Raw genomic sequence first — 16,463 nt, forward strand, 5'->3', positions numbered from 1 at the left:
TTTCTTCTCTGTACTTCTTTGTAAAAGTGTATGCCATTTCTGGTAAACAATAGTCATTAGTCTTTTTTTTTTTTTTAAATCTCTATCAGATATATCTGGCTTTCCAAGTCCCAGTTCAGCTACTGAACTACCTCTACTCTTGCTTATTTTCTCAACTACCACACAAGCAGATTTAGTTCATCCTGAGCTTCATAATTTATATAAAAACTCAGGTCCAGGGTGCCTGGGTGGCTCAGGCGGTTAAGCATCTGCCTTTGGCTCAGGTCATGATCCTAGGATCCTGGGATGGAGCCCCTCGTGGGGCTCCCTGTTTAGCGGGGACCCTGCTTCTCCCTCTCCCTCTGAGGCTCCCCTTGCTTGTGCTCTCTCACTCTCAAATAAATAAATACAATCTTAAGAAAAAAGAAACTTGGCTCCAAGCTTATCAAAACAAAGGACTCCCCAACCTAGCAAGATGCTCCTTCCTTGATGGCAGTTGAAAGGACAAGCCCCCTTGTCCATTAAAAAAAAAAAAGATTCCTTCAAAAGAAATTCTGACAATTAGAGTATCTTCATCTTCTTATACAGTTGTTCTAATTACAGTTATTCAAAAATAGAATGGTCTCAGTTCCAAGTCCCTGAAAGTTTTCCAATAGAACACGAAAGAAAAGCCAGATATTTTAAGAAGGATGCTGGCCCAGGGTAGGCAGTTGGGACTCTATAACCTCTACTTTTCTTCTGACTCTCACATTTTTAGATCTCATTTGTACCTCTCATTGAGGGGTCTAATTATGTGCTGCATTTCACTTCCAAACATTCTCTGGACATCAAGAACCTCTTATATCTAACACTATGGTTTGCATAATGTAGACTCTTCATAACACTAGCAAAACACTTAACAAATTTCTATCACCTGCCAGTCAGCCTTCTAAGCATGTGATGGGAGGAATTAAGTCATGTAATCCTCAATGCAGACCCATGAGATAGGGCTTATTATGATCATTCCTGTGTTGAAAATTTGCCTGAGGTTCCATGGATCATGGGGGACAGAGCTGGGATTCGAATCCAGGCAGGCTGTCTCCAGAGTTAGCCTCTTAACCAACCTGACGCCGCCTCTCACTTGACAGAGGTTTGAAATTGCTCCAGTTCTGAATACTGAGATCTATGTGGTATTTTGGCGTGGTTCTAGCCTGCTGGGAGTTTGGTGGGCTGACACAAGAAAGCTGACCTGATCATGGGACCTATCTACCAACAGCCAAGGTATGCCATATGCAATCCACATTTGAAAGCCAAAGGCAGAGGGGCGCCTGGGTGGCTCAGTCATTAAGCGTCTGCCTTCAGCTCAGGTCATGGTCCTGGGGTCCTGGGATTGAGCCCCACATCGGGCTCCCTGCTCGGAGGGAGGCCTGCTTCTCCCCTCCCACTCCCCCTGCCTGTGTTCCCTCTCTCGCTGTGTGTCTGTCAGGTAAATAAATAAAATCTTTAAAAGAAAGAAGAAAGAAAAGAAAAGGAAAGAAAGAAGAAAGGAAAGGAAAGAAAGAAGGAAGAAAGCAAGCAAGCAAGCCAAAGGCAGAGAGTAGTAGTAGGATAGTTGCATCATGTCCAGAGGGGTACCACAGTGACTGACAGGTGCACACGACTGTGGAATCTTTGTTTGCTGTGGAAAGGTTCTTAAAGGGCAAGCAGCCCACCCATTCAACATTGGTGCCACGTGTGTGATGGGGAACTGGGTGGGTGGAGCTTCTTCCTATCCGGACCCCCTCACTGACCTTGGTTTAGCACTACCTGTCAAGTGGGTCCCTGACTCCCACCTCCTCTCTTCCTGTGGCCTCACCCACCTCTCAAGCATCCTGGCCTCTGCCTTGGGCAACACTAAATTCATCAATATCTCAACCCTTCATCTTGGTGGTAAACACCTCGGCTGGAATCTTACTTTAGTTCCAATTCAATGAGATTAAATTTCCCCGGAAAGCATTAGGTGTTTTATTCTTATGGTTAATTAATTTTTTTATAGACTTACAACTCCCGCGATTTAATTAAAAAATGAATTTCAGGCTGCAAAATTGGCCTCCGCTGCTAAGTAGATTCCATAGATTTGTCCTGCAAAGGATAAATAATTTAAAAATATATGATTATTACTAAAAGTACTGTTATGACAAGTAAATTACCCAAGGTCTTCGACGTAGAGAAAAGGGGGGGTGGCTAATGCCTTCTGCAAGCTCTGTTTTATCTTCCAGTCCCTGACCGCTTGGGCCGGGCCCCCCTGCCCCACAGCTGGACCTCAGCTGGGCGCTCCTGCCCCCTTCCCGGCGGCGTCACGTGGCCGCTGAGCTCACCGTCAACCGCCAGGCTCAGCGGGATGCCAACGATGACTGTTGTTTTTATTGTGATCGTACTCCAGGGAAACCCTGCTGCTGCCCCGCACCCCTCCAGCCCCGCTCAGCAGGACAGCCCGGGAAACCGGCCTCCCGTGGGCGGAGGCCCCGCTCCCGCAGACCCCTCCCCTCGGCAACGGCTTTCCCAGGTCTTCCCGGCTCCGGGGCCTTCCTCCAGAAGGAAGTCCCCTCGGCCCAGGGACAGCTCCCGAGCTGCAGCAGTCCCCGGCGGCCGGGGCCAGTCCTCACGCCCCCCGCCGCCGCCCCCTCCCCTCGAGCGCCCCGTGCTGGAGCCAGGCTGCCCCGGAAGGATCTGACCGGCCACTTCCTGCAATTGTCTCTCTGGACGCAGTCCGCGGGCGTCCAGCGCTCCCAGTCTCCCGCCCGGAGCCCGGCCTCTCGGGCGTCCCCGCCCACCCTCTCAGTCCCCGGCCGCTCTCCTTCGCCGCCCTCTCCGCAGCCGGCCGCGGGGGACCGGGCGTGCGTGGTCACCGGGGCAACCGCCGGGCCGGGGCGTGCGTGGTCACCCGGGCAACCGTCGGGCAGGGGCGGAGGCGGAGTGGGGTGGCTGCGCTCTCCCTCCCGGCGAGTCAAATCCGAGCGGCCGCCGGGGGTGGGCTGGGAGCCCTGCACGGCAAGAAGAGTCCCCGCACTGGAGGGAGGCCGGCGTGCCCTTTCTCCAGCTCAGACCACCGCGGCCCTGATCGCAGCCCGCCCCACCTCCTGGTCCCACGGGGCGTGCCCTCCAGGAAGAGGCGCAGGGAGGCCGGAGGAGGGGCCTGTCTGCACTTGATGGATGGCACTGAAGAAATGTCTGGCACTTTCTTTCCCCGTGGGGGAGGTGAGGCTGCAGCCACCTCTCCCCCGCATTCATTCGCATTCCTGCCCGCCTGCTCAGGAAGGGCTTGGGGTGGGGGGCTGGAGCAGGGCCAGCTGAGAGTCATTTTGCAAACTCTCACATTTGTCTACACTGGCATGGGTAGTGTAGACAAATCTCAACCAAGGTAAGAGAGGATCCATCCTTCTTTCCTGGCTCCCAGACCTCCCCAACACTGGGCAATATAGCAGTTCTTAAACTGGTGTGGCCCACAGACCCTGGGAGTCCCCAAGACCCTTTCAGGGGATGGATGAGGTCAAGAGACTTTGTATAATCATACTAATACATGATTTACCTTCATGACTTGACAGGTACATTGATGGTAGGAAAGTAATGGGGGCAAACTGCTGCTGTCTTAGCATAAACCAAGGCAGTGGCACTGAATGAGTCATTGTATTCTTCATTACCACACATCGGCAGTAAAAAAAAAAAAAAAAATTAAAAAGTCAGGTTTTGTAAGAAAACTTGATAAAGCAGCAAAAAAATATTAACATGCGATTAGTTTATTATAGTTATTTAAATGAGTTAATAAGGCCTTGTTTTAATTTCTAATATAGTATACATGAATAGATTTAACCCACATAAACAAAAACTCTTTGAGGCCCTCAATAATTCTGAAGGGTGTAAACAGGTCCTTAGACCAGAAGTGTCAGCACTGCTGGGGGAAGTCACAGGCTGTCAGGTAGCTGAAAGGGGGCCGGGGCCTTTTGCAGATATTGCATTCCCAGCTTGAGAAGCATGTCTTACTTGGAGTAGAGGGTGGGGAACATGGCTGTGTTTTCTGGGAACCCGCTCTCCTTCCAGAGACAGTCACTAGAATAAAGATGTTAATGGCCTCTGCTCACCAGAGAAACAAGACATACAGGCTCACAGCCCCTCCAAGCTGCCCCTCTCCCCTGCACACTGTACCCAGTGTTGAGGGCGGAGGGGGACACAGGTGTGTTTGTGGCCTAGATGTGGACTCCCCTCATCCCCCAGATTATCTTATAGTCCCTTTTCCTATTGCCTCTAAGGTGGCTCTTCCCCTCCCCAAATTAGTCACAGTTTAGCAAGGTTGAGGGAGTGGGGGGAGAGGATCAGGAGTCCACACCCTAGCCTGGCTTGCGTAGGATGGAGAGTGGGTACACTTGTCTATGTGTGTGTGTGCCACTGGGCATGACTGTGTGCTTTGGTCCAGTTCCATGAACTCTCAAGTTCTCCCCAACACCAGTCCTCCTTCAGAGGTCATATCTGGTGTCTCCATTGGGGTTAGCACATTTGAGTTGTTCAAACTACTTCTCCGATCCTTTGGCAATGGCAGGGCGGCTGTGGGTGAGGCCGAGGTCTGGCACCTCTCTGTTACCTCTGGCACGGGGAAGGGAGGTGTGGAAGGCCAGGAGGGAAGGCAGGTCAACCTCGAGTGCTACTCCCCCGCTCCCCGAGGAGCCAGTAGGTCCGAACTTTGCCTTTGCCCTGGAGGGAAAAAGAAGAGGCAGTTGGGGTGGGGAGTAGCACACCTACCCACTTTCCCAAATGAGAGGAGAGGCCTAGGAATAGGAGTGGGGTTGGCTGCTTGAGAAGGGGCTTGAGGGAGCCCCTGGGGCCCCAAGGATGGTGAGGGCAGGGGCTTTCTTCTCTACCTTCATTTCTACATCTCCTCGAAGCTCCAGCTCGAAACCACCAAACTCTTCCAGGACAGCCTTGGTCTCAGAAGACAAGTGGATCTTCAGGGCTGGGAAGGATAAGGCAGAAGAAGGGAAGGTGGGGGATGCAGAAATAGGAGCAGGGGAGATTAGGAACTGCAGGGGTAGAAAGATGCTTTCCTTCCTTTCATTTGGCCTAGAAAGCCTCTTAATTCAGAGTCCCACCCCTCCATGTGGAGTCTGTCCATACCGGCCTCTCCCTTAGAATTCTAGAACTGTATTGTCCAACATGGTAGCCACTAGTCACCTGTGGCTATTTAAATTTAAATTAATTAAAACTAGGGGTGCCTGGGTGGCTTAGTCAGCTAACTGTCCAACTCTTGATTTCAGCTCAGGCCATGATCTCTGGGTCGTGAGTTCAAGCCCCACAATGGGCTCCACACTGGGCATGGAGCCTAATTAAAAAATAATAATAATCGGGGCGGCTGGGTGGCTCAGTCAGTTAAGTAACTGCCTTCGGCTCAGGTCATGATCTCAGGGTCCTGGGATCGAGTCCCGCATCGGGCTCCCCGCTCACTGGGGAGTCTGCTTCTCCCTCTCCCTCTGCCTCTCCTCCTGCTGGTATTCTCCCCTCCCCGCCTTGTGCTCACTCTCCCTCTCTCTCTCAAACAAATAAAATCTTTAAAAAAATAATTAAAACTAAATACAGTTAAAAAATTCAGTGCCTCAGTTGTACTGACCACATTTTTTTTTATGATTTATTTATTTATTTATTTGAGAGAGAGAGAGAGCAAGAACGAGCGCACGAGCATGGGGAGGGCAGAGAGAATCTCCAACAGACCCCCATCTGAGCATGGAGCCTGACTCGGGTCTTGGATCCTAGGACCCTGAGATCATGACCTGAGCTAAAATCAAGAGTCAGATGTTCAGCCAACTAAGCCACCCAGGCGCCCTGCACCACCACATTTCAAGTGACCAATATTCTCCTGTGACAGAGGCTACTGCAATGGACAGCACAGATTATGGAGTATCTTCCTCATTGCAGAAAATTCCATTGGATAGCATTCTAGAATGTCACCAGGCTCCAGACAGACAGTGTAGGATGGTGGTTAGGGGCTCCGACTTTAGATCTGCTCTGTCTAGTGAATCCAGTTCAGACACTTGTTTGGGGAAGTAGTCTAAACTCTGTGCCTCATTTTCCTAGTCTGTAAAATGCTGATAGTGACAGTTTCCACCCAAGGCCTTGTTATGAGAGTTAAATTTAATGCTCATCAAGTATTTAAGTAGAGTCTGGTGCACAGGAAGCACTCTGTAAGTGGTTCTTGTGACTTGTTTAACTCAATAGTCATTTTCAGGCTGAGGGAACTGAGGCCTAGGGGAGGAGATGCGCCCCAACCGCGAGGTCAGATCTAGGCTCTGACTCCTGACCTGGTATTCCCCATACTTCTCTCGAACTTGCCCCTGCCACTCCTGGGGTCTGTATCATAGTGGCCTTGTTTTGTTGTTGAACCATTTCTGAGAAGATGCTCCTTGAAGACTGGACCTCAGCGAGGGGCTTTCTCCTACTCTGACTGCTGGAAACACAGTGCCCAGGGAGTATCTGCTGAACCAGAGCCCCTCTGGGCTCCCAAGTAGCCCTTCTCCTGCCATGAGGCTTGGATGGGGTCTGCATAAATCGCCCCCAGTGGGTCTGGGTCATCTTAGTACCCCAAGGCCTAGCACTTAGTAGTCACTCAATACATGTTTACTGAATTGAATCGCATTGAATATAGCAGGAGGGTAGAAGATCAGCAGGAAGCAAGACTAGGGAACAGGGAGGAGTAAGCATTGACGAAATACCTACTATGTGCAGGGGTTGTGCGAGCTTTTCTACAACCCTGAGACAGGTATCGTTTTATAGATAAACAGCTGAAGCTCAGAAAAGTTGAGTGACAATTATGTCCTGGTCACGTTATATGACTTTCACACATAACTCTTCTAAGGTACGTATCTTATTCTCATCTTACAGATGAGGAAAACGGAGGCTTGAGGCCAATTGACACACAGCTGTGTGGGCTGTGGATCTAGATTCACACCTAAATGGGCTGCTTGAAGCCCTCTACCACATGTAAGAGGGAGCAGAGGGGCCCGAAGGATAGGCTTCCCTTGGGGAACTGTTGAACATTGGCCTGGAAAGACTTTCAACCATTTGGAGGAGGGGGCCCGGATCTCTGACTGGATTGGAGATGATGTGCCCACGCTGACGTGGAGCCTGGGAGGAGAAAGGGCTGGGTGCCAATACACTGGGAGGGGTGCCTGCCTGAGGGGCTTTCCTCACTCCAGCTGCACCGCCCTCTCCAGTCGGTCCCGGGCAGCCACCTTACCTTCTCCATTAGACTCCATTCTGGAAGCGGTGTTGACTGTGTCTCCAAAGAGACAGTAACGGGGCATCTTCAGCCCTACCACACCGGCACACACGGGTCCTGCAGGGAGTGGAGGCCCATCAGTGACAGGGTGGCAGAGGTGTTAAGAATGGCAGGTGGGAGGAATGGATGGGGACTGCTGGGCAGGACTCCTGGAGAGTCAAGAGGTGGGAGCCGAGGCCCCTGGGAATCCAGGTGTGCATGTGTGTGATGGGTGGTGGGGGGGAGCTGGGCCTGGGGATACGTCTCCAGCCCTTGGGGACAGCTGGGCCCGGGGACAGTCCAGCCCTGGGGGCTCCCTCACCTGTGTGGATGCCGATTCGCAGGCGCAGCTCCTCCTGGGGCCGATGGCGGATGCGGAAGGAGCGCACCGCGTCCAGCAGCGCCAGGGCCATGCGGGCCACCTCCCGGGCATGCAGCAGCCCGTTCCGCACGGGGAGCCCGGACACCACCATGTAGGCATCACCAATGGTCTCCACCTGTGGGGCCCGCCAGAGGACGCAGGGTATGAGCCCTGGGAGTGTCTCTTCCCTGTGCTGCCCCCACACTGTGTGCACCGTCTTTGGTTCAGCGCCTTGTCCCCTGCGTCCCTGCTCTGCCTGTTCCTGGGGCTCCAGGTAACAGTCTCTGCCCATGTCTCATGGTCTCCTCTCTCAACACTCTGCCCTTCCCCTTCTCTGACCCCGCGCATCACCACCTGTCCATGTCCGTCCCCACGCCCACCCTCACCTTGTACACGTCAAAGTTGTCTATGACAGCATCAAAGCAAGTGTACAGATCATTGAGCAGGGTCACCACCTGGAAGGGACAAGAAGCCAAGGGTGGGTAGGGAGGAAGGGCCCCACCTGGGATAGAGTGGGAACAGGGAACCAGCAGGCAGGCCTGATAGGGTGGAGATGCTAGGCCAAGCACACCGGCCTGGCTTCACCTGGACTCACCTGCATGGGGGTGCTCTCTGCTGACAAGGCTGTGAAGCCCACGATGTCACTGAAGTAGATAGTGACACTGTCGAAGGCTTCAGCCTGGACTGTCTCCCCACGCTTCAGCTGCTCGGCCACTGAGCTGTGGGGTCAGGGACAGGTGCAGGATCAGAGCATGAGGTGGGGCCAGGAGGGGGTGGCCGGGCGACACCAGACACGGGCACTCACTGAGGCAGAATCTGGTAGAGCAGGGCCTCGGCTTTGCGTCTCTCCTCCAGGTAGGCCTGGGTCCGCTCCTCTACCAGCCCCTCCAGATTGTTGGCATACTGCTCCATGCGGGACAGCAGGTTGTCCAGGATGTTGCTGCTACTCTCCCTGAGGACCGGGGGTGGGGGGGTGGGGGTGGCGGTGGGCAGGGGTCAGTGAGAGCGGGGTAGCCGGCAGTACCCGGAAGTGCCCACCCTGGCACTCACCCTTCCCAGGCTTCATGTGAGCCCATCCCCTAACTACAGCGGGGTCCCTGGAGAGGGTTGGGGTTGGGGAGCATGGCAGGATGGGTGGGTGTGGCAGGGGAAAGCGTAGGAGGAAAGTTCCATTCATCTCTGAGACCCCAGAGTCAGGCCCCAAGCTGGAGAGATATTGGCTACTTTGTTCATCTTTGTTGTTGAACACAAGCAAGTTAGAAGGAGGTAGAGGAGGTGGAGATGGACAGGGGTCAAGCGAGGACGGAGTGTGGGCACACGGGCGGGCAAAGGGGTGTCTGGAGGGGTGGTTGGGGCAAACTGCGGCAGGGACGTCCAAGGGCTGGGGTGAGAGCCCCTGTGGAGGGTTGGGAGGCAGGGAGCTCCACTGGTTCTGCACCACTTCAGAGGAGGGGCGGGTGGGCGGGGCAATGCTGGTGGGGGGAGGGGTATGAGAGGTGGGGGACGATGGGACAGCTGGGTTATGCAGCACTCACAAAAGCGGGCTGTGAGGCTGTGGTGGGCTGGAGCGGGCTCTCTGCCACTGCCAGGAGAAGACTTAAGTGTGGGGCACAGGGTGGCTGTGGGGGGGTGGGGGGCTGGGAGGTACATCCGCCACCTGTTGAACTTGCGCAGCATCAGGCGAATCTGCTGGAAGGGCGGCCGCTCCTGCGGCTCCTCGGCCCAGCACCGCTGCATCAGCTGCCCCAGCTCCTCCAGGTGACTCTGCAGGGCCAGGGAGGGCCGGAAGGGGGGCTGCGCCCCCCGAGTCACACGCTCCACGATCTCTGTGTGGGGGAAGAGGGGCTGAGGGGAGGGGCCCGCCAAGGGCCAGGGAGAGATGGTGGGGAGGTCCAGGGCCAGGCTGGTGTGGTTGAGCCACGTGCCAAGGGGCAGGTGTGGTGGTGTTTCCAGGGGTCCCTCACCCTGGGGCTGGGTGTAGTTGCAATTGTGGCAGGGCTAGGGGACAACATGGTTCTCTCACCTTTGGGGCTGAGGTCCAAACCTTCCACATGGAAGACACCGCGCCTTAGGGCAATCTCCTGAAGGATGATCCCAAAGCTGTACACGTCACCTGCCTGGGAGCCCCGGGCAGGGGGTGAGGCCATTCGCAGGAGCTCAGGGGCTGTCCACAGCTTTTCTGCAGGTCAGAGGTCAGGAGTCATGGGGCGAAGGGCCCTAAAACTAAGGGGTGGGGGGAAACAAGGTCCTAGAAGATGTGGCTGGAGAGATCTGGAGCCATCAAACCGAGTGCTACAGAAGAAGCCTCGAGACCACTGTGTCAGGCTCCCCTTTCCACTGGAGAATGAACTGAACCAGGAATCAGGAAAGCCGTGCCAAGCCCTTGAGAAGCCAAGCATCAGTTCCCCTGCGGGGCTGTGCTAGGGAGGAGGGGCGTCTTAGGAGTCAGAGTTAGGGCTCACTGGCATAGAGTGTGTGGCCTTGCTCTGGTTCCGGGTCCCTGAAGCTTTCCAGGCCAAAGTCGGTGATCTTGAGCACAAAGCGCCCGTCTACCACGCAGTTGGATGATTTGAGGTTGCCATGGGAGCAAATGGCCCCATTGTGTAGGAACAGCATACCCTGGGAAATTTGGGGAGGCAGAGGTCTTGGTTTCAGTGGGACCTACAATCAGGGCTGGGGAGAAGCATGCCTGGCCCCTCCCCCACATATCCCACCTTGACAATGTCATTGGTGAGAGAGTACCGGAACATCCAGTCTAAGGTGATGCTCTCATTCTCCAGAATGTCCTGCTGGGCAATGAGAGTCAGGCATGTACACTAGGGACTCCAGGGTGGGTTGCAGAGGCCTACTGACATAAACCGGCATGACAGGACAAAGCCTTGGATTTACTCTAGTGCATTTGCCCCCCTCCCGCATTCTATAGATGGGGCAAATAAAGGTCAGAATGAGGGAGAAGCTTGCCTGGGGTCATATGGCCAGTGGGGGACAGAAGCAGGACTAGACCCAGATCTCCCGAGACCCCTTCTCCCCTCACCTGCAAGCTCCCACGGGGACAGTACTCTGTGAGGATACAGATGTTGGGGGGGTCAGTGCAGGCACCTACAAACCTGGTCAGGTGTTCATTCTGTACATCCCGCATCTGTAGGTAGGAGCCAGTATCAGGAACCTGACAGAGACCTCACTCCTCACCAAGTGCCCCCCCCAGGGACCCCTGTCTTCTTAATGCCCTATTCACTCTGCAGACGGTCTAAGACCCTGATGATTCCCACCCATGTTCTAAAGAACCCTCCCCCAGAATCTGCTCCCTGCTCACTCTGCCTCCTAATCCCTCCACCCCCCAGGGGCATCCAATACAGCCCCTCCAGGACTCCCCCCCCCCCCCCAGGATACCTCCACTAGTCTCTTCTCCCATTTAGGACCTTCTCTCCCACGTACAATATGCGAGGGTCCATCCCTTTCCTGGGATACCCTGTAGTCCTCCCATAACCTTCCCATGTCCCTGGGACTCTCCCCCAGGCTACTGCCTCACTCCCCCACATTACATGCTTCAGTTCAAACAGGACTTTTCGTGTCAGCTCAATGCGCTTACGATTCACACGTTTCACAGCCACAAGGTTGCCCTGGGCAAGGAATGGAGGATGTCACTGAGATGGCCCAGTGGTGGGGACTCCAATTGCTCCTGCAGGCAACTCTGGGACCGCCCTGTGCCCCGCACCCCACCCCAGAGCCCTGCCCAGCTCCAAGGATGGCAGTCTTTCCCCGGCGCACCTTATAATATGCTGTCTTGGCAAACACTTGGAACTGGCCCTCTGTGGTTAGCAGGGAGCCATAATTGGAGCCTCTCTGGAGGGATGGAGAGCAGGAGGGGTGGTCAGCCCACTCTGTCCCGGTGGCCGGAGCTCTGGCCCGCCTTATCTCTGTCATCCTGCTTCTCATTCCACATCATAAAATCCTTTTCTTTTTTTTAAACATTTAAATATTTTTATTTCAAAGATTTTATTTATTTTTTTCACAGAGAGAGTGAAAGAGCACAAGCAGGGGGAGCAGGAGAAGGAGGGGGAGAAGGAGGCTCCCCGCTGAGCAGGGAGCCCGACGCGGGGCTCGATCCCAGGACCCCGGGATCATGACCTGAGCCCAAGGCAGACGCTTAACCAACTGAGCCACCCAGGTGCCCCTATTTATTTCTTTTTAAAATGTATTTCCACATATACTGTTTCTGAACTTTGAAAGCCGCCTGTGAAGGAGGCTCTGTGGGCATAATCTACCTGAGGTAGTCCCAGAGGGGCAATGGGACTCACCCCAGGTCACACAGCAAGTGAAGGCAGAGTGGGGACTAGAACCTTGCCCTCTACCCTAGTAACCAGGCACTGCCCCCGACCCCACACCCAGCTGTCCCCCACTCTTCCCCTTACAAGTGTTCTTACCCCACTCAGGGTCAGCCGGCTGCCTGCACTCCGGAGGTGCCTCTCAAGGCTACTGGGCTGCACGTCCTCCCAGCGCACCCGCCACAGTTCTGAGGCCAGTTCCTTCTCCAGCTGCATCTTCCTGGGGCATGAAACCTCCATCTGAACCCGTGTCTGAACCCCTGACCCCGGGCTGGGCAGCTTAGCAGCCCCTCCTCTGAACCCTGGGACCACCGCAGGTGCCGACAGGTGGACGGGGGAGTCAGGCGGTGTGGGTGAAGTCCTGCCTGCCTCCCGGGGACCTTGGGCAGTCACTTCATGTCTCTGAGCCTCATGTCCTCATGCCCCAGTGTCCTGATTTGGGGACTGGCGACCTCGACATTTATTTCAAAGCATTGTTGTAAGAAGGAAAAGAAACTGCGTGGCGGTGCCTGGCGCTTAGTCTAGGCTCAACCAGCACTGATCTTCTCCTTCCCCTCCTTGCATCCCTCTGATGTTAAAGTCTGCCTTTCATTTCGGCCTCCCACTGGAAGGCGGGAGTGGGGCTCTCTTACCTCCCTCCTCCACTCTGGGTTCAGCACCCAGTATAAAGCAGTGTTCATCACCCCTAGCCAACTGACTGGGCCCAGGGCCACAGGGTTTGAACCATCATTCCCCATCAGGTCTGCTCGAGTCGGAAGGGAGGAGACACCAGCCCCTAGGCCAGAACCCACATGCCTGTGACGCCCAACTGCTCTGCCCAACTGCTCTGCTCTTCTCGGGGCTCCCAGACCCTTCCTGGCCCTCCTTCTCTCCTCCCTGTGTCCTAAGGCTTTTTAGTCTCCCTCCTTCCCCATCTCCTGCAGCTTTCCTCCACTGTCCCTCCACCCGTCCCACTTCCCTCCAGGTCCCTGCTGCTTCCTTTGCTAGTTCTCCAGGCCTCCCAGCCTCACTCCCCACCCTCATTCCAAGACTCACCTGCATATGAAGAAGGAGGCAGTCAGAATGCTGAGCAGGGAGAGGCTCCCCACCAAAGCCAGCACTTCCAGGGAAGAAAAGTGATCTGCACAAGAGGCCAAGTTCCAGCAAGAGAGATTTGGTTAGACAGCAGGAGGAGGAAACTTCTCATAGTTAATCAGTGAACTAGGAAGATGGATGAAGGGAGGAAAAAGGCAGGAGGAGTCTCTCCAGAAAACCCTCAGTGTGGGAGAGGAGCACCTATTAGACTCCTGAAGTGGGGAAAAGAGAGAATGTCTCCAGAATGGAGGCCTGGAAGGCGAGAGGCAGTCACCTTGGTTGCAAGCTGGGTCCTCGTTGTCAAAGCCGCATTTGGGGATGTCAGGAGGTGGGTACCCCAGGGGCCAGTTCAGTTTGCACCCTGGCATGGCCACCAGCTCCTGGGAAGTCCCATTGTAGTTCAGAACAACCTATGGGAGGGCAGGAGTGGTGGGCGGGAAAGGCCTGGGTGACGCCTCCTGTCCGGGAGCAGGGCTGCCTCCCACCCACCCCATGTCTGCTCCCAGGGCCTGTATCTGGGCTGCTGTCAACAATTTAGCAAGCCCCTGCTGTGACCAGATGCAGAGGGCCCTCATACGCATGCCATTAGAGTGGAAAAACTTGGCTTTATAAAGAGAACTCCATGTAGAACCCCAACCTGACATTCAGGGAGTTTATAATCTTGGACTGAAGCACATACAAAACAGGAAAAGACAATGTTCTCAGTCCACATTCCCAGGCCTAATCCATGTATCTCTTCTCCAGGAAGTCTTCCCCTAATGATCTGCTCCTTAGTGCTTGTGGCCCCAATTCCTTCCTGTTCCCGACTGAACTTAAAGAGCTGCACGGCCCCCAAGTTAGCCTGTCTCTGCCGAGAGAGGGTCCTGCCTATCTTAGGAGACATGGGACTTCCTGAGGGTAGGGCTGTGCTCCCTTCTCAGACATGGAGTTCCTCAAGGGTCCCCGTCATTCTGGTTGCTCCCCCAGACCAGAGCTGGGTCTCTTTTATCCCTGGATTCTCTTATCCCTCTCCAAAGGTGACCAAGCATGGTAGGGGTGACTACAGAGCAGAGATGCCCTGGCAGGGCTGTGGGGGAAGGCCGAAGGACAAGATGTCATTGACAGTTGGCACTGCCTCCTGGGGGCACAACCTTACCCTGAAAGTGCCAGTCTCAGGATGCATATCCCAGAGGGAGAAGTCAGTCTCCCGATCTCCATTGCTGTCCATTTTCAGGTATCCTGTCACACCTGGGGCATGGAGGAAGATGGCTATATTTTGAGAAAGTGGAAGTTCAGCACTTCCCCCTACCTTATCTCTATCCCCATCTTATCTCCATCCCTTGATCTTCTTTGCCTTGCCCTCCAAACATATCTAATAGTAACAAAGTATTAATAACATATATAATAACAAAAGGGACATACATTTCAGCAGTAGGAATGATTGAAGCTGGGGACTTAGGAGGACTTTTTTTTTTAAGATTTTATTTATTTATTTGAGAGAGAGAGAAAGTGAGACAGAGCATGAGCAGAGCGGGGAGGGGCAGAGGAAGAGGGAGAAGCAGACTCCCCACTGAGCAGGGAGCCTTAGGCGGCCCCTGGGATCATGACCTGGTAACTGACTGAGCCACCCAGGTGCCCCACTTAGGAGGACTTCTTGAGGGAGCTAGGGAAATGGGGAAGGAGGCCCAAGGGAAGCTGTGGAGCTTCCCTATATAAGAGAGAAAAGGACAGGCATGGGTGAGTGACCCCCTCAGCGGCTAGCTAGAGGCTTCTCATGCATGGCCTCCTGCTTAGGGCACCCCATGGTAGCCTATCTCTGTCACCTCCAGCCCCTGACCTTGGAAGCTTCGGTTCCACATCCGCTGAGTGATGGCCTCCCCATCCGTGACAGTTCCCCCACGTGCCAGAGTCTCTGTCACTGCCTGTACATAGAGCAGGAGCCCATCGTGGAAGGATGCTGGGATGGTGTTCACCTGCAGGAGTGAGCAGAGCTTGGCTGGGGTGGGATATATGAGGGGTGGTGAGTGGGGCATTGTGGAGGAGGAAATGGAGGGCACCGGGAGCTTGGAGGAGGGTGGGAGAAAACACCCCCATAGGACAGAGATTTTTCTACTTATAAGATGCCTCCACAAATACCTCTGCTTCTGAATCCTGCCAGGCAGATAGGGCAGGACACGTCGTCCTCATTTTACTGATGAGGACTTGAGTTTCAGAGGCTGAACAACTTGTCAATGTCCCCCTTGGTCATCAGGAGAAGGGGAAACATGGGAGGCCTGGGCATCCAGAGATGGCTAAGATGACAGGCTGGCCACCGGCAGAGGCCATGGAGTGGGGTGGGGGTGGGGGCTGGATGTCCATTCCGGAAGGTCCCAGGACCCACCCTACCAGGCCATCCTCCATGGTGAAGTTGAACTGCTCATGGGCCAAGTGTTTTAGCTGCTGCAGGAATTCCAAGTACTCAGGATTATCCGGCTCTTTATATGTAATGATTTTGGCAGCCTGAGGAAGGGGTCAGTGGAGAGGGGAGAGCTGGGAGCTGATCCAGTCCTCCCAGTACCCTGGGGCCCACCTCCCCCAGTGCATCTCTGCTTAGCTCAAGGTCAAAGGGGATGGGCTCTATGTCATGTATCAGGTGCTGCCTGCTCCAAAGCAGGGGACCCAGTGGGATGACTTCTCAAGTTCTATTAGTCTGTGGTATTGGAATACCCTCCCACCTCAAGCCCATTCGCTCATCTTTTTGGCCTCCTAGCTCTGAAGTCTCCTAGTCCTCTATACACACCTCACCCCTCCTTCCCATCCTCACCTGCTTCCCTGAGCATCAGGAGCCTCTTTTTTGGAATCCATTCAGACCCTGAGGAACCGAGTGCCCAGAAACTAGGTGCCACCAGCTCAGAGTCCCACAGCCTGGGCTTATAGCCTAGACACTTACCTGAAAGGCCTGGTGGGCACTAATATCCTGCCCATCTCCTCTCTCCCAGGGCCTGTGGGGAGCAAGGCCATGTGCACCTTGCAGGCTTTGTCCAAAGAGGTCCAGGTGGAAGAACACATAGTCCTCCCCACTTAGACCAGCTTCCATGGCCAAAAGCATCAGAGTTCGGAAGGCATCTGGGGAGCTGCATATGTAGATAACTGGGGAGGAAGAGGGGATGGTCAGAAAGAGAGAGAAGCCTAGCTCTTGGCAGAGTGGGAAGGAAGTTCCCAGACTCTACACTGATCTAGGCCGCGGCCCAAGAAAGGTGGAGAGGGCTAGGAGAAGTCGGTGGGCCGGGGTGGTGGAAGGAGCAGGGACCCGGAGAGCAGGGGAAGCAGCGCCAAAGGTGGGGAAGGTGGGGTCAGCCTCGGAGGGAGAGGAGGGGGCGGGCCAGCTGGAGAAGGGACTGGAAGGGGAGAGGGAGTGTGGAGGAGAAGATGGAGAGGCTGCTGGGAGGCGACCGAAAATGGAGGAGAAAAGAAGGGCTGCGCATTACGCCGGGGGCCTACTAAGTGT

The 16,463-nt window shown here is 54.6% G+C and overlaps 1 protein-coding gene across 4 annotated transcripts in view; it reads right to left on the reverse strand.

Annotated features, from left to right (window-relative positions):
• Positions 1-3,716: 3,716 nt before the first annotated feature.
• NPR1 (natriuretic peptide receptor 1) overlaps positions 3,717-16,463 on the reverse strand; it is a 14,943-nt gene continuing 2,196 nt past the window's right edge. Inside the window, exons 2-23 of one of the 4 annotated variants that reach the window (XM_081825554.1) lie at positions 15,906-16,105; positions 15,362-15,475; positions 14,814-14,949; positions 14,133-14,224; positions 13,272-13,407; positions 12,959-13,043; positions 12,023-12,143; positions 11,367-11,441; positions 11,141-11,218; positions 10,633-10,737; positions 10,313-10,387; positions 10,061-10,217; positions 9,622-9,777; positions 9,256-9,424; positions 8,404-8,550; positions 8,194-8,317; positions 7,985-8,053; positions 7,560-7,734; positions 7,217-7,315; positions 4,851-4,942; positions 4,574-4,683; positions 3,717-4,044 (exon numbers count right to left, since the gene is read on the reverse strand). In XM_081825554.1, coding sequence (XP_081681680.1) covers positions 4,621-4,683; positions 4,851-4,942; positions 7,217-7,315; positions 7,560-7,734; positions 7,985-8,053; positions 8,194-8,317; positions 8,404-8,550; positions 9,256-9,424; positions 9,622-9,777; positions 10,061-10,217; positions 10,313-10,387; positions 10,633-10,737; positions 11,141-11,218; positions 11,367-11,441; positions 12,023-12,143; positions 12,959-13,043; positions 13,272-13,407; positions 14,133-14,224; positions 14,814-14,949; positions 15,362-15,475; positions 15,906-16,105 — 2,468 coding nt within the window. In that variant the 3' untranslated portion in view covers positions 3,717-4,044; positions 4,574-4,620. Of the gene's footprint in view, positions 4,684-4,850; positions 4,943-7,216; positions 7,316-7,559; positions 7,735-7,984; positions 8,054-8,193; positions 8,318-8,403; positions 8,551-9,255; positions 9,425-9,621; positions 9,778-10,060; positions 10,218-10,312; positions 10,388-10,632; positions 10,738-11,140; positions 11,219-11,366; positions 11,442-12,022; positions 12,144-12,958; positions 13,044-13,271; positions 13,408-14,132; positions 14,225-14,813; positions 14,950-15,361; positions 15,476-15,905; positions 16,106-16,463 lie in introns of all 4 variants that reach the window. The other 3 variants (XM_081825553.1, XM_081825555.1, XM_081825556.1) reach the window with 3 other exon arrangements.

This window comes from Leptonychotes weddellii, chromosome 6, assembly GCF_054177405.1.
Source record: "Leptonychotes weddellii isolate Sample4059 chromosome 6, ASM5417740v2, whole genome shotgun sequence".
Lineage (NCBI taxonomy): Eukaryota > Metazoa > Chordata > Mammalia > Carnivora > Phocidae > Leptonychotes > Leptonychotes weddellii.